The 17,626-nt window shown below is 40.3% G+C and overlaps 1 protein-coding gene across 1 annotated transcript in view; it reads left to right on the forward strand.

Moving 5' to 3' along the window:
- Fstl4 (follistatin like 4) overlaps positions 1 to 17,626 on the forward strand; it is a 400,452-nt gene that overhangs the window by 25,286 nt on the left and 357,540 nt on the right. The window contains exon 3 of the mRNA XM_026400193.2: positions 8,850 to 8,883. Within this exon, the coding sequence (XP_026255978.2) occupies positions 8,850 to 8,883 (34 nt within the window). The remainder of the gene's footprint in view (positions 1 to 8,849; positions 8,884 to 17,626) is intronic.

A 17,626-nucleotide genomic window follows, 5' to 3' on the forward strand; every position in this document is an offset into this window, starting at 1 on the left:
TTTGAGGATCTGCATTCAAACTCTTACAGTAGCTCTTGAATTGCTTTTTGGTAGCTGAGAATTTGCAATAGACTTTTGGATTATGAAAAATATTACTCAGCATTCACATTATATTGATTCAAAAATAAAGATTATGCTGTTCAACTGCACAGTAAAATAGAGCTTTATGGAATGGTAATTTTTTACTTAAGTTCTTCTACATTATAGTGGGAGATAATGGATTCAGGAAGGGTACAATGAGGAATAAAGCTGTTGTATTGTATTGGTTAAATGACATTTAAAATGATTTTGCTGTCAAATTCTTGGAAAGGTTATGAACAGTGAATGAAAAATCTAAAATTAATTCCTTACTTCAAGAAAGTATGATTTATACCATAATAAAATTAGATTTTTAGTTAAAGAAATTTAGTCATTAAGTAATGCCCGTACGCTAACTCTCATTTATAACCATCTGGTTTGAAGCTTCTGTAGAAAATAATTTCTTCCTTAGGCAATGCATCCGGGGCCTTGGTGTCATTTATGTCAATGAATTTCATTCTGTATATTTCTGCTCAGCTTTTAGGGAGTTGCTTTTTCAAGTACTGGAAGGATGGATTCTTATTTAGCCTTAACAATTGAGGGAATCATTGAACTTATTTACCTCCCCACATGGTCTTATCTTTCTCCTTTAGTTGTTTTCATTAATGATCATCATGGTGATGATGGGTAATGTCTGAGAACTGTGCGTGCCAGACACCTGCTAGGCATGGTACAGGCTTATTTTTATTTCATTTAATCATCACAACTGCTCTATGAGGAATGAACTCTTCCTATATGAATTTTACATGCACAAACTGAGGCTGAAGACAGTTAAATCATTTAACTAAGGTGAGAACCACATAGCTGGTGAGACAAGCCTCCATGCAGACTGGATCCTTCTGATTTCGGAGACCAAACTCTTAATCTCTGTCCTATTTTTCATGAGTGTCAATCACTTTCTTTGAGGCAGAAGGATGTGGGACTAGGACTTCAGAAACTACGTCCTGGCTGGGCTATTTCCTTCTCATGTAATACTCAAGAGAACTGTCTTAGTCCATGTTCTATTGCTACAACAGAATACCTGAGACTGGGTCATTTATAACTGCTTTCTGCAGTTCTGAAGGCTGGGAAGTTCAAGAATATGGTGCCAACAATTGGAAAGGGCCTTCTCTCTTTGTCATGACAGAGCATCACACAGACAGGAATTGCATGCTCTAGACAGAAAAAAAAAAATCGAACCAAACTTATCTTTGTGTCATTAGTCTGTTCACATGAAAATTAACCCATTCCCATGGTAACATGCTTAATCCATGACCTTAACACTTCTCAGAAGTTCTACCTCTTTATACTGTCACAGTGACAATTAAACTTCAACATGAGTTTTGGAGGGGACATTCAAACCATAGCAAGAACTTTCTGGATCTATACATTAGGGACTGAGGGTTCTTTCCTCTATTCAACAAACTTCTAGTGCATACTCTTGGGTACTTTGTCTCATTTTATTTTTAAATTTTTTACTGAAGCATATCAAATAAAAAAGTGTACATCTCTCAAGTGCAGAGCTCAATTAACTTTTATGAATCGAACACATATAGAACATTCCCAACATCCCCGAAGCCACCCTGTACCTCTCAGCCATTAACGCCCCCTAAGGTTAACCACTAATCTATCACCAAAGATTCTTCTTTCTGAAACTAATAAAAATAAAGTCTTAAAATTGTGCTCTGCTGTGTCTGCCTTCTTTCTTTCACCATCATGCCCCAAATTCTTTCAAGTCATTGCATATTGCAGAATTCATTCTTTTGCATTGCCGTCAAGTTTTCTTGTATGGATCTGTCACCATTTGGGTTGTTCCCTGTTCTTGGCTGTCGACCCCAGGCTCTGATCAGCATTCTCATACATGCCTTTTCGTGCTCACATGAACGTACTTCTGTTGAACATATACCTAGGAGTGGAACGGTTGGATCAGGAAAGCGAGTCACAATAGTTATTTTAACAGAATTTAATATCAGGAATTAGCTTAAAGGATACTGAAGGATTAAAAAGGCGAAAAGGAATACCCTGAGATAACCAAGTATAATAGCTGCAGGAAGCCACTCTTGTCTCCAGGCCAGGAGGCACATGGAACTCAGGCTTGGACCAACGAGGGAGGTCCTACCAGTGCTGGTCATCTGAGAGTAGGAAAATTATAGTTGCTCTGTATTTTTGTAAACATTTCCTTTCATCATTTTAAAAATACCATGAATGCTGTGGTAGAGAGTAGAGTCCTCTTGCGGTTTGAACTTGTGAAGTGCCTGTTCAAATCTTTTGCTTATTTTTCAGTTGGGTTATTTGTCTTTTTCTTATTGATTCGTGGGAGTACTTTGTATATTCTGAGTGAGTCCTTTATCAGACAGATGGACTGCAATTATATTCCCTTAATGACTTGCCTTTTCACTGTTTTAATTGTATCTTTTAATGAACAGAAGTCTCAATTTTAGCAAATATCATTCTTTTCCTTAATGGTTCTGCTTTCACATCCTATTTAAGACATTTTCACCCATTGAAGGTTATGGAGATGCTCTCTTATGACACCATCCCAATGCTTTATTGTTTTACCTCTCACCTTTAGATCTACAGTTCATCTGGAAGTGATTAATAGAGTGTGGTAAGGGAGGTGGTTGGGTTGAGATTCTTTTTTTTTTCCCCCTCTAATGTCCAATTGATCTAGTTGCCAGCTGTTGAAAAATCATTTTACCCCAGTAAATTTCCCTGACACCAGAAACTGAATATGCATGGTTTGTTGCTTATCAGTATACCTTTTCTCTTTCTTAGGGATTTATTCAGTTATTAATCTTTTCAAAAGACCAACTTTTTAATGGTGCAGTCCTCCCATTTTATTGATTTCTGCATCTATCATGTTTCTTTTGTTCTACCTTTTTTTAGCTTAAATTGTTATTTTTCTAGTTTCCTGAGATAGATGTTTTGTTTAGATCATTTCTTTCCAGTTTTTTATTTTTTCTGTCTAAAAATGCATTCAAGGCTATCATTTCCCTCTACGACTACTTTAACTACATCTTGCAATTTTGAAAATGTTATAATTCAGTTGTCATTCTGCTCAAAAATGTATTTCCTTTGTGAATTTTTTCTAATGGAAATTATATGATATGCTTCTGAATCCATGGGTCAAATATTTGGAGATTTTCCTTGTCATCTTTTTGTTACTGATTTCTACTTTACTTTCACTCTAGCCAGAGAACTCCACGTAGTTTCTACCCAATGTTAGTAATTTGAAACTGTTTATGACTCAACATGTAGTCACTTTTTATAAATGTTGAATGGACACAGGATGAATGCATGGTATACATTTGCTGGGTCGTGTTTGGTGTATATCAATTAAATCACATTGGGTCATCATGATGCTTAACTATTCTTTATCCTTCTTCATTTCTTTTCCTCTTGTTTGATCAGTCAGTGACAGATTTCTTAAATTCTCCAATCAGTGTTGTGGGTTTTAAAATTTCCCCTCTTAGTTCCCTTAGCTTTGACTTTATATATGTTTAGGCTATGCTATTAGAAGTATACAAGTTTAGAATTGCTATATATTTCTGTAAATTGGCCCTTTTATCATTACTAACCACATGTTTTTATCACCAACACTGATTCTTGCTTTAGTTATATATATTCTTTATCTATAACACCTTTCTCTTGGTTGGAACTAATATGATTTATTTTTCTTTTTCTTTCTTTCTTTTTTTTTTTATTCCAGGGATTGAACCCAGGAGCACTTAACCACTAAGCCACAACCCCAACCATTTAATTTTTTTTTTCTTTTGAGACTGGATCTCACTAAGTTTCTTAGGGCCTTGTTAAATTGCTGAGGCTGGCCTTGAACTTTTGATTCTCCTGCTTCAACCTCCCAAGTTGCTGGGATTACAGGCATGTGCCACCATACCTGGCTCTTTCCTACCTTTTTACATCTAGCTTTTATATATCCTTTTGTATCCTTATGTTTATATCTCTTACAAACAACGTAAGTTGGGTTGTAACTAATTTGCCAATATTTGTATTCTAACCCATTTATATTTAAGTCACACACACACACACATGAAAGGGAACCAGAAGGAAGTGAGTGTAATATCTTGCACACAGTTTGCCCTGGGATTATATGATTATGACTGATTATGAGTAGCCCATATAAAGGGCAAGAGACCAAGAAACAAGGAAAAAAAAAGTTGCCTCAAATAAGCAATAAAGAAGGTAGCTTCAAATAAGTCTCAAATAATGAAACCTAAGACCCCCCCCCAACTCCCCACAAGGGAGACAAAAATGAATCAAGAAAGAATGGCCCTGGTTAATGCAGCAGAGTTTCTGTTTACTCCATATATTCTTGAATAATTTCTATTCCCAAGAATAATTTCTATTCTCAAGTATATCAAGATGATCCACTAATGTTCCATTTGTCTATCAAAGACAAGTAACACCTCTGTGGAAGGCTATAAAGTCATCCCCAGGGCTTTCTATATATAATCTCAGCATCCATACTAAATATGTAAGAACAGCATCAAATGACAAAATTCAAGGAAACAGGTAACAGAAATAGACCCACAGGCTATCTAGATCCTAAAAGGAAGAGATACATGCTTTAGAATAACTATGGCTAATACATTCATGAAAATAGAAAAAATGCTAAAATGCACCATAAAATTAGAATCTACTAGAAAAGAATCGAATGGAAATTCTAGAACTGAAAATTAAATAAAAGAATTCAACAAATAAATTTGATAGTTGATTCAACCCAACTAAAAATAGAAAAAGTCAAATGAAAGATCAGTAGACAATAACTAGATTGAAGACCTGAAAGGAAAAATAACAAGAATGAAAATATAGAAAAGTGTGTGGAAAAAAAGAGATGTGTAGCATAGTGAAAAGGTCTAACAAGCATGCAATTGAAATTTCAGAGTCCAAGGGGAGAAGAAATTGGTCTGAACCATTATTTGAAGACATATTGGTTGCATATTTTCTAAAATCAGTGAAAGGCATCAAGCCAGAAATTGAAAACCTCTACAAACCCCATGCAAAATCAATACAAAGAAAACTATCAATATGTATTCACAGAAAAAGTAGCTGAAAATCTTAAAAATAACTGGAGGGTGAATGATGGCAATAGAGCATCAGTAAGAGTGATAGCTGACATTTCAGGAGAAAATAATGGAACCAGAGGACAATGGAATGACACCTTTAAAATTCTGAAAAAAATTTTAAAAATTTAGAATTTAATACCCACTGGAAATACAGGTATTCATAAGGCAGGCTAAATGAAGACCAAATAAAGATACATTTATACAAATAAAACCTGACAGAATAAATTGCAAATTATTAACACTAAAAGCAATACTATTAGGACCTCTTGAGGAAAAAGAAAAATTATTGAGATAAATGCAAGAAGAATGAAGAGCACCATAAAAGGTAAAAAAAATTATAAAGAGATAAATATAAATATATTTTGACTGACTGCCTAACATAACAATAATGCCCTATGATGTAAAAATACTTGGAGAACTAAATTACATGACAATATGATTATAAAAGGTCAGAAGCTCAATGGAATTGAAATGTTATAATGTCCTAGCACTGACAGAAAAAAAGAAAAGAAAAATTAGTGCTATGAGATTAAGGGTATGGAATCACAATGATGACCAAAACAATGGTGACCAGTTTCCCCTGGGCAGTGGTGAGTTTGGGGATGACTTTTCTTCTCTCCAAATATTGGCCTTTCAGTTCTGATGCCTTGGTTGCTGTTGGGGGCCTTCAAAACCTTTTCATTTATTTTTTTAAAAATATAACTGTTATAGTTGTTCTTAGCAGAAGGATTAGTCTAGTACAAGCTACTCTTCCATTCTGAAGTGGAGGTGTATCTCATTTAATTTTTATAATATCATCATAAATAAGTACTGCTAGTTTATTTTAGAATATGGAGTATTATATGAACAGGCTTTAAGATATGGTTTTGAGATTTGATTCTCAGTTGGCCGCTGACCAAAATGTAAGACCTTGGTCAAGTTTAACCTCTTTTTTCTTTTTTAATCAATGTCTGGTTAAATGAAGTGGGGAAAACCTTGAAAGATAAGATGATTCTAGTTTTATTTAAACTATTCCCAAACTTAGTAAAAGGAAAACTGTCAAATTCATTGTACGAAGCTGGTATCATTGAAATTCCTAATCTGAAAAAAGGTACACAACTAGAGTTTATGAATATAAATATAAAATATGTAAACCAAACAATGTAAAAACATATGAAAAACCTATCAAACAGATACAGGAGCACATTTTGAAAAGTATATCCTGACTCAGAGAAGCTAAGTTCAGAAATACAGAGATGGTGGAACATTATGAAATCCACTGTATAAGTCATCATGTTAATTGAGCTAAGAAGAAACTCATGTGATCATCTCCATAAATGCAGAAAAGCACTTGATAAGATTCAACACATATTTTGTTTTATTTTTTATTCAACAAATGTGTATTAAGCATCTGCTCTATTATAGCACTGAGGATGCAAGAGTAAAAAAGATACTGGCTCCATCCCAGCTCTCATTCCAGTGAGGGAAAGAGTCAATAAATAAATGAGTAAGGGAACAAGCTATTTTTAGGTAGAACATACATTTATTTTAAAAACTCAATAAAATGCATATTGACTTCATTAATAAAATAAACATAACTCAGGCCAAAATACTGCATTTTACTTAATAGGGAATAATGAGATTTTCTTCCTAATGTTGGAAACAAGATAAAAATGCTCACCATGTTCACAACATTTAACATTAGAGTGAAGAATTGGTTGAGGCAACAAGACAAGAGAAAGCAATAAAAAGTATAGGAATCAGAAAGAGAGATCAGATCATGCTCTTTGTAGAGTAAATATACAAATAGGAACTCCCCCTCAAAGAATCAATGGAAAAATCTATTATGAACAATAAAAAATTAAGTGGTTATAAAATAAAAATTAATTGCCATCATTTATACAAACAAAAACCAGTTAGAAGATGTATTGTAGGACAAGATTCTATTTACAATGACAAAAGATATACAAAAAAGACATATTCAGTATATACACAAGGAAGATTATAAAACACTCCTTGATATTATTTTAAAGAACTAAAATCAGTATACTATGGTGATGCAGCCACATCAATGTTTATAGCAGCTCAATTCACAATAGCCAAACTATGGAATCAACGTAAGTGCCCTTCATCAGATGAATGGTTAATGAAAATGTGATATAGATACACAGTGGGGTTTTTCTCAGCCATAAAGAAGAATGAAATTATGGCCTTTGCTGGAAAATGGATGGAACTGGAGAACATCATGTTACGTGAGATAAGCCGGTCTCAGAATGTAGAGGATGAAGGTTTTCTTCTATATACTGAAACTAGACCAAAATAAAGGAGGAAAGGGGGAGGGGAACAGCATTCTGGGGTTAATTTGGTTCCTGGGCTATGTGAAGAGCCGCCAGCCTGTCACGTGGGTCCTCCTTTAGTCTCCACTCAGGCTTTTCACACATTAGAGAGGTACAGCTAGGGAATATAATTTGGGGGGAAGTCACTCTTCAATGCCTCCTCAGTTTCATCTCTAAGGTTGCCTCCCTCTCCTGACCACAAGAAGATGTTAGGCAAGAATGCAAAGGCCTGAGAGACAATGCTACTAGCTTGAAAGTCACCAGTGCAGAAGGATCTTGGTTGCAAAGGTGAGGAGGTAGCTGGTTTTGCTTCCGTGGCTGGCATGTACTTTCAACTTATTCTCAACCTTAAACTTTTTATCCTAAGCTGGCCATTTGTGGTACTTTTTGTTAATGATGAAAACACAGCGTACATTTCCAGCCTTTTCCCCTCATTGCTTCTCACTGGGGCATTTTCTGCATCCAGAGCTACCCTGCATTATTATCCCACCACCTTCTCTTTTCTCCTGCTTTTTTCTCTTCCTAGTACTGTCCCTCCCATATTCCAGTCTGAAAACCTGTCCATTCTTTAGTGCTATTTTCAAAGGTTCTTTAAAAAGCACTTTTTACTTATGTTTCCAGCTGAATGTGAAATACTGGTATTTATCATGGCAAATCACCCTTTGATTTCTCAGTAATTTGTATTTCTTCTGTAGTTCCCTGTTCAACTGTGAATATTAATGCAGAGACTCTGTTGTACCTGGGTAATTCTGAAACAGTTTGCTTATTGCACAGCACATAGCTGGCAACAAAAAAGATGAGACTGAATTAGGCAAATCTCAGGGCTCAATTCAGTCCAGTGGCATGGGCTGCCTCTCTCCAAGTTGTCCGTAAGATCCAGCCATTGGAAACCATGAGTTGGGTATAATCAGTTACCCGATGAGTCAGTGACCCACATGGAAACACTGGTGATCTTTGCCGTGGCGCCACAAATTAGAACCTGCTTCTGGTTAGATAATCTTGGACCCTAAAGTACCTACAGACCGGCAGAGAGGTGGTGCATCAACCTGGAACAGTATCTGTGCTAACCAGTCCAGATTCCACAGAAGGAAGAGCCTGAAAATTAACTGTGCTTATTAAAAATTGCATGATTAAATGTGTATATATAATTTATTAATTTATATGTATTTGTGTAAGCCCCCATGGCAACAAGTTGTTTACATTTATAGATGTGTGTGTGTGTGTGTGTGTGTGTGTGTATTGTGTGAAATAAGTAGACCCAACATTGCTGCACGTCACATTCTTACTAGCCTGTTCACCTTTTTGTGAATGTGACTAACAAGAGGTGAGGTATTTTCAAGAATCTATAAATATAAATTATTCTTCAAAAACACAAGTCTTTCTTTTCTTTCAGGAATCAAGAAGCTTTGAAGTCACAAGAAGAGAAGGTAGGGGAAATGCACTTATATCCATTTTACTCTCAGTGTTGACATTTGGGAAGTAGTTTGCTGAAACTAAGATGCACTCAGACTGTGGACAGCCCTTTCTTTGAAATTTCACGTGGCATTTTCTGGGAGCTGAATGCTTAGCATTCGGCTCCAGGGTCTCAAGACTGCAGGACAGGTTTGCCTGTGAGAACTATGGCTTCCATCTTCAAGTATCCAAGGTGGGGCCTGGGGAACTGGCTCACTACTGAGCGTGACCATGGTCTCTTAAGAGAAGCCTTGTTTTTGCATTTAATTTGAAGTCATTATTTGGATTCACAGAGCGAAATCAATGTCAGTAACAGCAAAAATTGGTTTATAGTTTGAGGTATTTCAATATCTGGAAAAAGACGCCACTGTGAAAAATATTTATGATTAGATTTTTACGGCTTCAGCTCAACTTAAGTAGAAATAACCAATTAATTTTCCCTTTGAAAACGATTCCACAATGTTCTATTTCCTTACCGACATTCCTCTCGCACGTTTGTTTTCTGGTCTCTGAGGTAAGCATATATGGATGGTAATTTCAGAAATCTTTTAGTGGAAATAGAAATTTCCCTTATTCACTTTCGGTAATAGTCCCTATTAAGAGGATGCCTTTTGTGTGATTTGTGGAATCATTACCAATCATCTCCTTTTTGTAGGGACAGGAAGATAAATTCAAAAACCAATGTGAGTTCTTGGTCAGGAGTGTGGCCTTTGGTTTTCTGGTTCATTGCATTCTTCTTGGTGTTACTGTCTCCAATAAGAGTGACAGAATTTTAAAAATATTAGCAGATTCCATATTGACTCCTAAATCTAGCACACACTCACTGACTGGTTATGTTAGGCAGCCCAGTGAGAGACAGGCTGGTCACGGTGTCAACATGTCTTTCTAGAGCTTGAGAACATAAACTTGCAGTATTATTTATATTGGGCTCAATGGGTTGCTGCTGTCCATGATGCTGAAATCCCAAATCTGAAGGATATGAGTAACCTAACACTACAATTAACTTCCCGTCTCCCATTCCCATTTGCCATTGTCTTTGGTTTTGGACCCAATGTCCGCTGAATTGTATCCATAGGGCAAACTGCATTGTGTGGCTATCCCTACCAAGTGAAACTGAATAAAGGTGGATGGGACAGGGAAGGATGTTTTCACTGAAAGTTGTGTTCATGAGGGAACAGTGACCGTGTAAGTTGGAGAAAAACAGCCTGAATGAGAGAAGTTGACATGAACTTTGGTTTTGAATAATATGCTATTCATGTCAGAACCCCTGAGCATGAATGTTTGGAATTAATTTGCATTAAGGAATCACATATACACTTAACCTTTTGGGAATCTTACTGGAAACATCTCTAATAAAGCTGTGCTTGTGGAAGAACCATATATATTTTCACTCAAAGGCTTAAAATGTCCTGATTTGAACTTATGACTTCAAATCCCCAGAAGAATGAGATTGTCCAAAGGCACTGTCAGTCTGTGCTGTCCTCACATACAACTTCCTACTCTTTTGGAAGCATCAGCTTTTGCAGCTAGCTGACTGGATATGCTTTGGGTTTGTACTAGCAAATTTGTCCTGACATATAAATTTCTTCCTTCCTATTATGAGCTAATATCATTCTAGCTTGTCAAAGTTGAGTGTTTAAGAGTTCCTGAAAATAGTTCAATGGTTTGATGTCAATGCTTACAACCTGGTAGGCTGGTAGGCAGGCAGGCAGGCAGGAAGGAAGGAAGGAAGGAAGGAAGGGTGGGTAGGACCCTGCAGGTTGGTTCCAAATTTTTTTGGGTCTGATAATTCACTGACACATGTTGTAGAGTTAATATCCAGAATACTGTATGAGTACAAAAATGATAGAGGCACTGTGAATATTTCAGTAAACGATTAATCCTACAAATAGAAATAGATCATCATTATCTGGCGACATGCACTTCAGAGTGGTTGTTGGCTCTGACTTGACCTGAAACAGAAGGAGGAGCAGGTAACTAAAGCCCAGTTCACCAGGCCTAGGAGAGTCCCCAGAAGTCCAGAGAGCAGCCAGGTCTGGAGAGGCAGCCTCCTGAGTAGTTCCTGACTCGGGGTAAACACTCCATTTGGGGTTTAGCATCACAAATGGGTGGCCCATGACAACTTCCCACTGTATGACTTTTGGAAACTCTTGACAGCCTATGGAAATGGACTTTGGGGTGAAGTGAGTGCCCCGTGTGCCTCGGACCTGCTCTCTGCCTTATTTCCCTTTCTTTCCTCCCAGCCTTAGGTGCATCCACAGATCATAAACCTAACCTTCTTGCCTCTGACCTTAAACTGTTCCCACAGCCTCCATGCTTTGTCCTCCATCTCAAATCCACTCCCCTTCAATCCTGCCAACTCTTTCTTGAAGTATGTGGTTTTCCCTAGTTCTTAGATGTAAGGGCTCCTATCCAGTAACTCATTGCCTAGAAGCAAAAACCTTCCTCTTCATCATCCCCATGTTCCTTATGGCCCTAGCCCAGAGACAGCAATGCTCAGAAATTGTCTCTTGACTTCAGCACAAGCTACCCATCTTCATTGTGTGGTCTTTTCATCCGGGGCCTATTTGGTGAGATACAAGAGAGGCACTGAGATCTTTGGTTCTCAAAAGGTACTTTTGAAGACCTTTCTGTGGATATCTGTTAGATATTCCTGGCTGAGGCACTGATGAAGTGCTTTGTGTCCAAATAAGCTTGGTAATATAGGATGTCTTCCGAAAGATAATGTTGAAGTCTTAACCTAGAACTTGTGAGTGTGACTTTATTTGGAATTAGGTTTTTAGCAGATATAACCAAGTTAAGATGAAGTCTGGCTGGATTAGGATGGGCTCTAATCCAATGAGTTGCATCCTTAAAAGAAGAGGGAACTTTAGACATAAGCACATTGGAGAATGCCACATGATGATGGAGAGAGAGTGGATTATTGGCCACCGTCAGAAGCTAGGAAGAGGCAAGGAAGGATTATCCCCCTAAAGCCTTCAGAGAGAGAGTGAGAGTATGGCCCTGTCACCCCTGATTTTGGACTTCCAGTTTCCAGAACTATGAGAAGATAAATTTTTGCCATTTAAGCCAACTGGTCTGTGAAACTTTATTATAGCAGCCCGAGGATACTGATATACTTGGAAAATATTGGATTCAATAAACTTAAGTTCATTTTTTGGTCATTGCTTCAGTGATGATTTTGCTGCAGAATCTCTCCTGGTTTTTCATATATTAAGTATGACTCTCAACAGGGAATTCAACCAAATCGACTTGGTTGGCTTTGGTGCTCAGGGGTGGCATTCCATGCAGTACCCTTTGCAAACCCTGGAAGATGGAGAGCTTCCTCACAGTACCCAGGCACCTGAGAAGATTGTATTCCAGAGACTGAGTCTGCACAGATTTGTGAGGTGGCAACAAGGACACTCACTGAGTTATTATGAAGTTTTTAGAGAGCTCTCACCTTCTTCATTTCCCTTGACCTTCAGTGCCCCATGACACAAGCAGAGATCACCTAATGCACAGGACACTCTCCTTCCTTTCCATGTGGACTCTTAGAGATAAGAGCTCCCCCTGGGATGATGCCCCTCTGGCACACTGGACTTCACTCACATGGGTGGCAGTTGCTTAAATCCCCTGATCCTGCTTCTTCACATCCAAGCCTAAAGAGTCAGAGGAACCCTCAAAAGAAAGTCTAAGGGCTTTGTCGTCAAGTTAGATTTGATCTCTCTCTCTCTCTTGGGAACATCAAGGGAGATCTAGTAGCAGAGATAAGGGAAGGGCTACAAGACCAATAGGGTGTCTCCTGGCAGGGTCACATGCATCCTCAGAAGGGAAGGCCATGGCTTCATGGAAGAGTCTTGTATTCCCCTCCACCCTCATGCCCAGGATCTGCACAGGAGGAGCTGTGGTGGAGGCTGTATCTTTTCTGCTTTTTCAGGTTAGGTATTTCTAAACCTCTATTCAAACATCTAAAATTTAATTTCAGCCTTTTTTTTTTTTTTGAAGCTTCAGCCAGAGGTGCCAACCTTCCCTCTCCAAGACACTCGCTTTCCACTCTGAGGGCCCGTGCCGAGTGTGACTGCCGGGAGTCATCTACTCACACCAGCACTTTTCTCTGACTGATCCCATCACGTTGAATTACAGCCATGAGAGAACACTTGAGTGAGCTGAGCAAGTGGTTGGGATAATTCAGACCTTGTCAGCCATCTCGGAGGAGCAGGGGGTGTGTGTTAGCTCCTCCAGATGTCGGTGATTGTGCTGTGATTAGAGGGTGCGAGTTTTAGGATGGGCACCAATGTCACATTGCATTATTCACCCTCCCAAGGATGGCTCACTAGCTCTGGGTTCCAGCCCAGCCCAGGTCAGCCTGGCCTGCTTTCCAGCAAGTCTCTGGGGGAGACTGGGAGAGGAAGTCTTCTGGGAAAAGGAAAGAAGGGAGTGACAGTCACACACACTTGAGTGTCTCTGGTGGCTGGGGCTGCTTAGCAATGCAAATCAAAGTAAACATAACCTGCCAGTCCTCAGTGGGAAGCCAGAGTCTCACTTTCTGAAAACCTTGGAATTAGTCCCTATCTGGCAGCTGCCTCTAATGGCCCCTTTATAGTTCCCTGCATCTGGGTGAACTTCAGCTATCAAGAACTGCATCATGTTTACCATTAATTTTGATTTTGTTTAGCAGATGTTTTCTGGATCTCTCTGTTGCCTGCATAATCCATCTCAGTATAATGTGAAGTGGCTGACTCTTTGGATGAAACAGATTAATAAACTCTTCGGTTCTTTTGAGGTAACTTCTTTAATGACTGCAGATGTAGGAAATTTAAAAGGAAGCCATCCAGAGTTGACAGTGCCTGGGGCCGTGGGTCTTTTTCAACTCAAGACTGCCATCTGGGGAAAGAGATGGAGTTTCCCTCCCCATTCCACCCTCACTCCTAACAGTAGAGTTCATTAGTCATTGGGCTAATGAAGTTGAGCGTGATCTATCTGTGAATACTCCTAACCCTACAGTACACCTACTTGTCCCAAGTTGAATGGGAAGTAGGTGGCACAGCTGGCTGGGGTGTTCTGCTTAAGTAGACTAAGTCAGCATTCAGTGTCCATCATGATCAATGAGTGAGTGGTAGGATCCCACCTCTCACTTATAGTGTGACTTAGGGAATGCTACTCAATGTTCTCTAAAAACAATGGGGGTAGTAATAGTGTAGGCCATTAGTCCCAACCCTGGGTTGTAGAAACCCAACTTACACTGACAGAAGCCTCAGAGGCTCATGAATGTGCAGAATCCAAGGGTGGATTGGGCTTTCAGAGGAGCTAATACAAGGACCCTCACGTTGTCCCTCTCCACCCTTCTCTTGGCATGTTGGCCTCTTCCTGGCCTCTTACAGGCAGCTTCAGCTCTTAGTCCAGCCTGTCCACCAACCTAGAGGAAGAAACCATTTCCCTCAGAATGCCAGCCGAAGAATGCCAGCAAGGACTCAGATCTGCCAAGCTTGTGTTTTGACTCACACTCTAAACCTATCACTGTGGTCGGGGGCTGAGAATGGTGGTGGGACAGTGTTCTGTGATTGGCTGAGATCATGTGTTTTCCTTTGAGGTTTGCAAAATCCCCCCACCCTGACCACAGCAATGGTTTGGTCCCTGAAGGAAGGAAGGATGCTGGGCCGTCATGCCATCACGGCCTTCACACGGCCTTATCGAGAGGTTGAGGTGGGTGACGGTGCCCATGGAGCCCTTGGCACAGTGAGGGCGATGCTGATGGTGCTCCATGATTTGGTAATTTTCATTATATCTCTTCTCATCTTGCATCTACATATCTGGCAGAGGACTTTCTTAAGTCACCAAGTCCATTTTTATGTCCCTAAACAGACTGACATGGGAATTTGGATGTGATAGCCTGTTGACTTTTTCCATGAAGATTTATCTTAAACTTAACCCATTCTTATCCCTCTCTTCTGTCTGAGTCTTTCTTTAACTTTCTGTTCTAGTTGTCACATCACCATCTAGGTCATAATCGGAAGAACCAAACCACCTTCTTCTTGATGGTGCTTTAAAAAACTTAAGGACAAACACAAATGAAACTTCTTCCCCTAGATCATGGCTTTTCTGGGTTCTGGGATCAGAAATTGTCCTCAAGCATCACAGATACAAACCCTTCAATTACTGTATCATAACAGGCTCTGTAATGGTAAGAAACAGCCTTTCCCAAGGACCATGGCAGACAAGGGCTCTTCCTCAAGACCAAATGAGGCATACTCCAGAGGGTTCTCCAGCTGCAAACAACTCCCAGTTTCTGTTCCCTAAGGTTCTCCAAGGCCATCCTAATAGGTACCTGGACGGGGAAAGAGTAGCCTGAGATAAGACAGCCCTCATGAGCCTGGGTTTTCACTCCTATCCTGCTCCTGAGTTCTTTCATCCATGGGCCTTCCAGTTTCCGGATAAGTGACTATTCCATCCTGTCCCCTAGTGAGTTTAGCAGGACTTGATGGTGTACATCTCAGGGCTTCTGATGGAGCCACTCACCCAGGACCACAGCATCATTCATCTGAGGGAGGAAGCCTGGGTCTAGGGGCAGCTCTTCTGCTTTTGGGTAGGTATGAGTCCTGGAAAAGCAAGAGACAAGTCTTTTCTTTCCAGGGTCCCCTGTCCTTGACATAGAGGGGACCTGGGCACTGAAAAGGTGTTGTATGGCTGGCATATCCCACAGCTATCCAAGTTCTATAAACTCTCCATTCCTCATCCTGGTAAAATCACAGCCATGGGGCACCTTCCAGGTTGTTTGGCTGTAGACCCCGCAGTTCTAGGACATTTAGTCCTATCCGCTGTGCTTGCTCTTCTTTCCAATTCCTTGGAAGTCTTATTCTCCTTGGGGGTTGACATTGCAATACTTGGAACCTAGGTGTCTATCTGAAATTTGTGGGGTAAGAAGTCATGATCCTTCAAGGGTATGAACACTACAGATTCCTAAGTACCACAAAATCAGCTCTTAACAGGATAATGTCATCTGAGGCATACTCATCCCACCCAAGGCTCAGGGTAGAAGTTGAGGATGGTCCCACAAGATCTGCCGAGGGCCCCCCTCCCTGCCCAGGAGACTCATCTTTCTTCTTTGCATTTCCGGCAGAAGTTCAGGTTGTCATCTTCATTCCTTGCCTGGCCCCCAAGCCAGGAAGAGTTTCCCTGCTTTTCAGGAACCCTTGAAATGATCTGCTCTGTGTAAACACTGAAGCCCTTTTCAAACCTCATGAAGCTGTTTGCCCTGGCATATTAATGTGCCATCAGCAAGCCTCTGGGGTTAATTATCTGTGACTTTAAAATCATTTGTTTCTGTCTCTGTCTCATTGCTGCCCAGGCACTTTCTTTATTAGGAAACAAAGCGCAGAATCCAACTGACCATTATGTTCTAATTCTCTTCTTGTCACCAAAATTAGTTCATCTCTTAAAAATTGGTAAAAAAAAAAAAGAGAAAAGAAAAGAAAGAAAGAAACCCTGTCAAACCTGCCTTCTCATTGTCTTCAGACTGTGTTGTCTCTTCACAGACCTTTAATCTCTGCTTTGGCAGGAGTACAGCCAAAACTAGAAGTAGTCTGCAGGCTGAGAGGTCTTATCTAAATTAGTCGGGCTGCCAACATTCTCTTTCCCCAGATTGGCCTCACCACTCTGGGGGCTCCCTGCCACCAATCATTAGCCCTTTCTGCTGCTGGCTATGTGAGGTCTCCCCCCTGTGTGTCTTCCAGAGTACACACTCTGGTGAAAAAATCATGGTGACCCTGGAGGGCCCTTGCCTGTCAGATGACCAGGGTTGGGAGATCCTCTGTGCTGTGACTCCTCTCCTAGTCTTTCCTATGTTCCTATTTGAGTTATGCTTCTTGACTACAGCTGCCAATTATTTCCCAGAAATGTTTCAGGGCCTGGGCAAGGAAAATTTTGCACAGGGTTAAATGTTATATAAAGGCAGATGAGCCTTCCCTGAGCTCCCCAGGCAGTCAGGGCACATGCACCATAGAAATGAGCAGGTGGGATGGTCACTGGCTTGGTGGAATATTGACAGTGACCTACAGTCTTCCAGGACGAGCGAGGTTGCAGCCAGCCGAAGAAGGTGTGGGCAGGTGTCTAAATGCAATCAGCATGATCAGATGGTGCACAAAGCTGGTTTACCTGTGGACCAGATTCCACCTGCCCCGTCCCGTCCTCTGGAAGCCACAGCTTCTCAGCTCTTTCTGTGGCCCTCAGTTGCCCTTACCGCTTCACTGCCTCAAAAGCAATATCTGGGAGCCTCGTTGGACAATGACTGTTTGAAATGGAGAAATAACTCCCATGGGAAGTGGCACAGTTCTTAGGGTTTATTGGTTGCTAATGGAACTTCCCTTGAGTTGGACTGAGGTCGTTTGGTGTGCAGGGACGCCAGGCTGTGGTCAACTGTAGCTGAGTCAGTTGAGAAGATGCACGAGTATCCTATGGACAGAAAGTCTTGCCTGTGTGCCCACACCATGGCTGGCCAACTCTCAACAGAATGTGAGAGAAGTTGCCCAGTATAAGCAACTGGGAGCCTGGAGGAGCAGTTCCTCCGCTGTTCTGGTGGAGGTGAAGCCTCAGGGTCTTTTCTCGAGAGGATGCTCATCTTGGCAGGGGGTCTCCTTTTGACCCTCAGTGGTGCATTGTGTCAGTGGTGACTTTTTTATTTCAAATAACAAAACCCAACTGAACTAGCTCAAAAAAAAAAAAGAGGACTTATTGCACGAA

Source organism: Urocitellus parryii, chromosome 1 (assembly GCF_045843805.1).
Source record: "Urocitellus parryii isolate mUroPar1 chromosome 1, mUroPar1.hap1, whole genome shotgun sequence".
Lineage (NCBI taxonomy): Eukaryota > Metazoa > Chordata > Mammalia > Rodentia > Sciuridae > Urocitellus > Urocitellus parryii.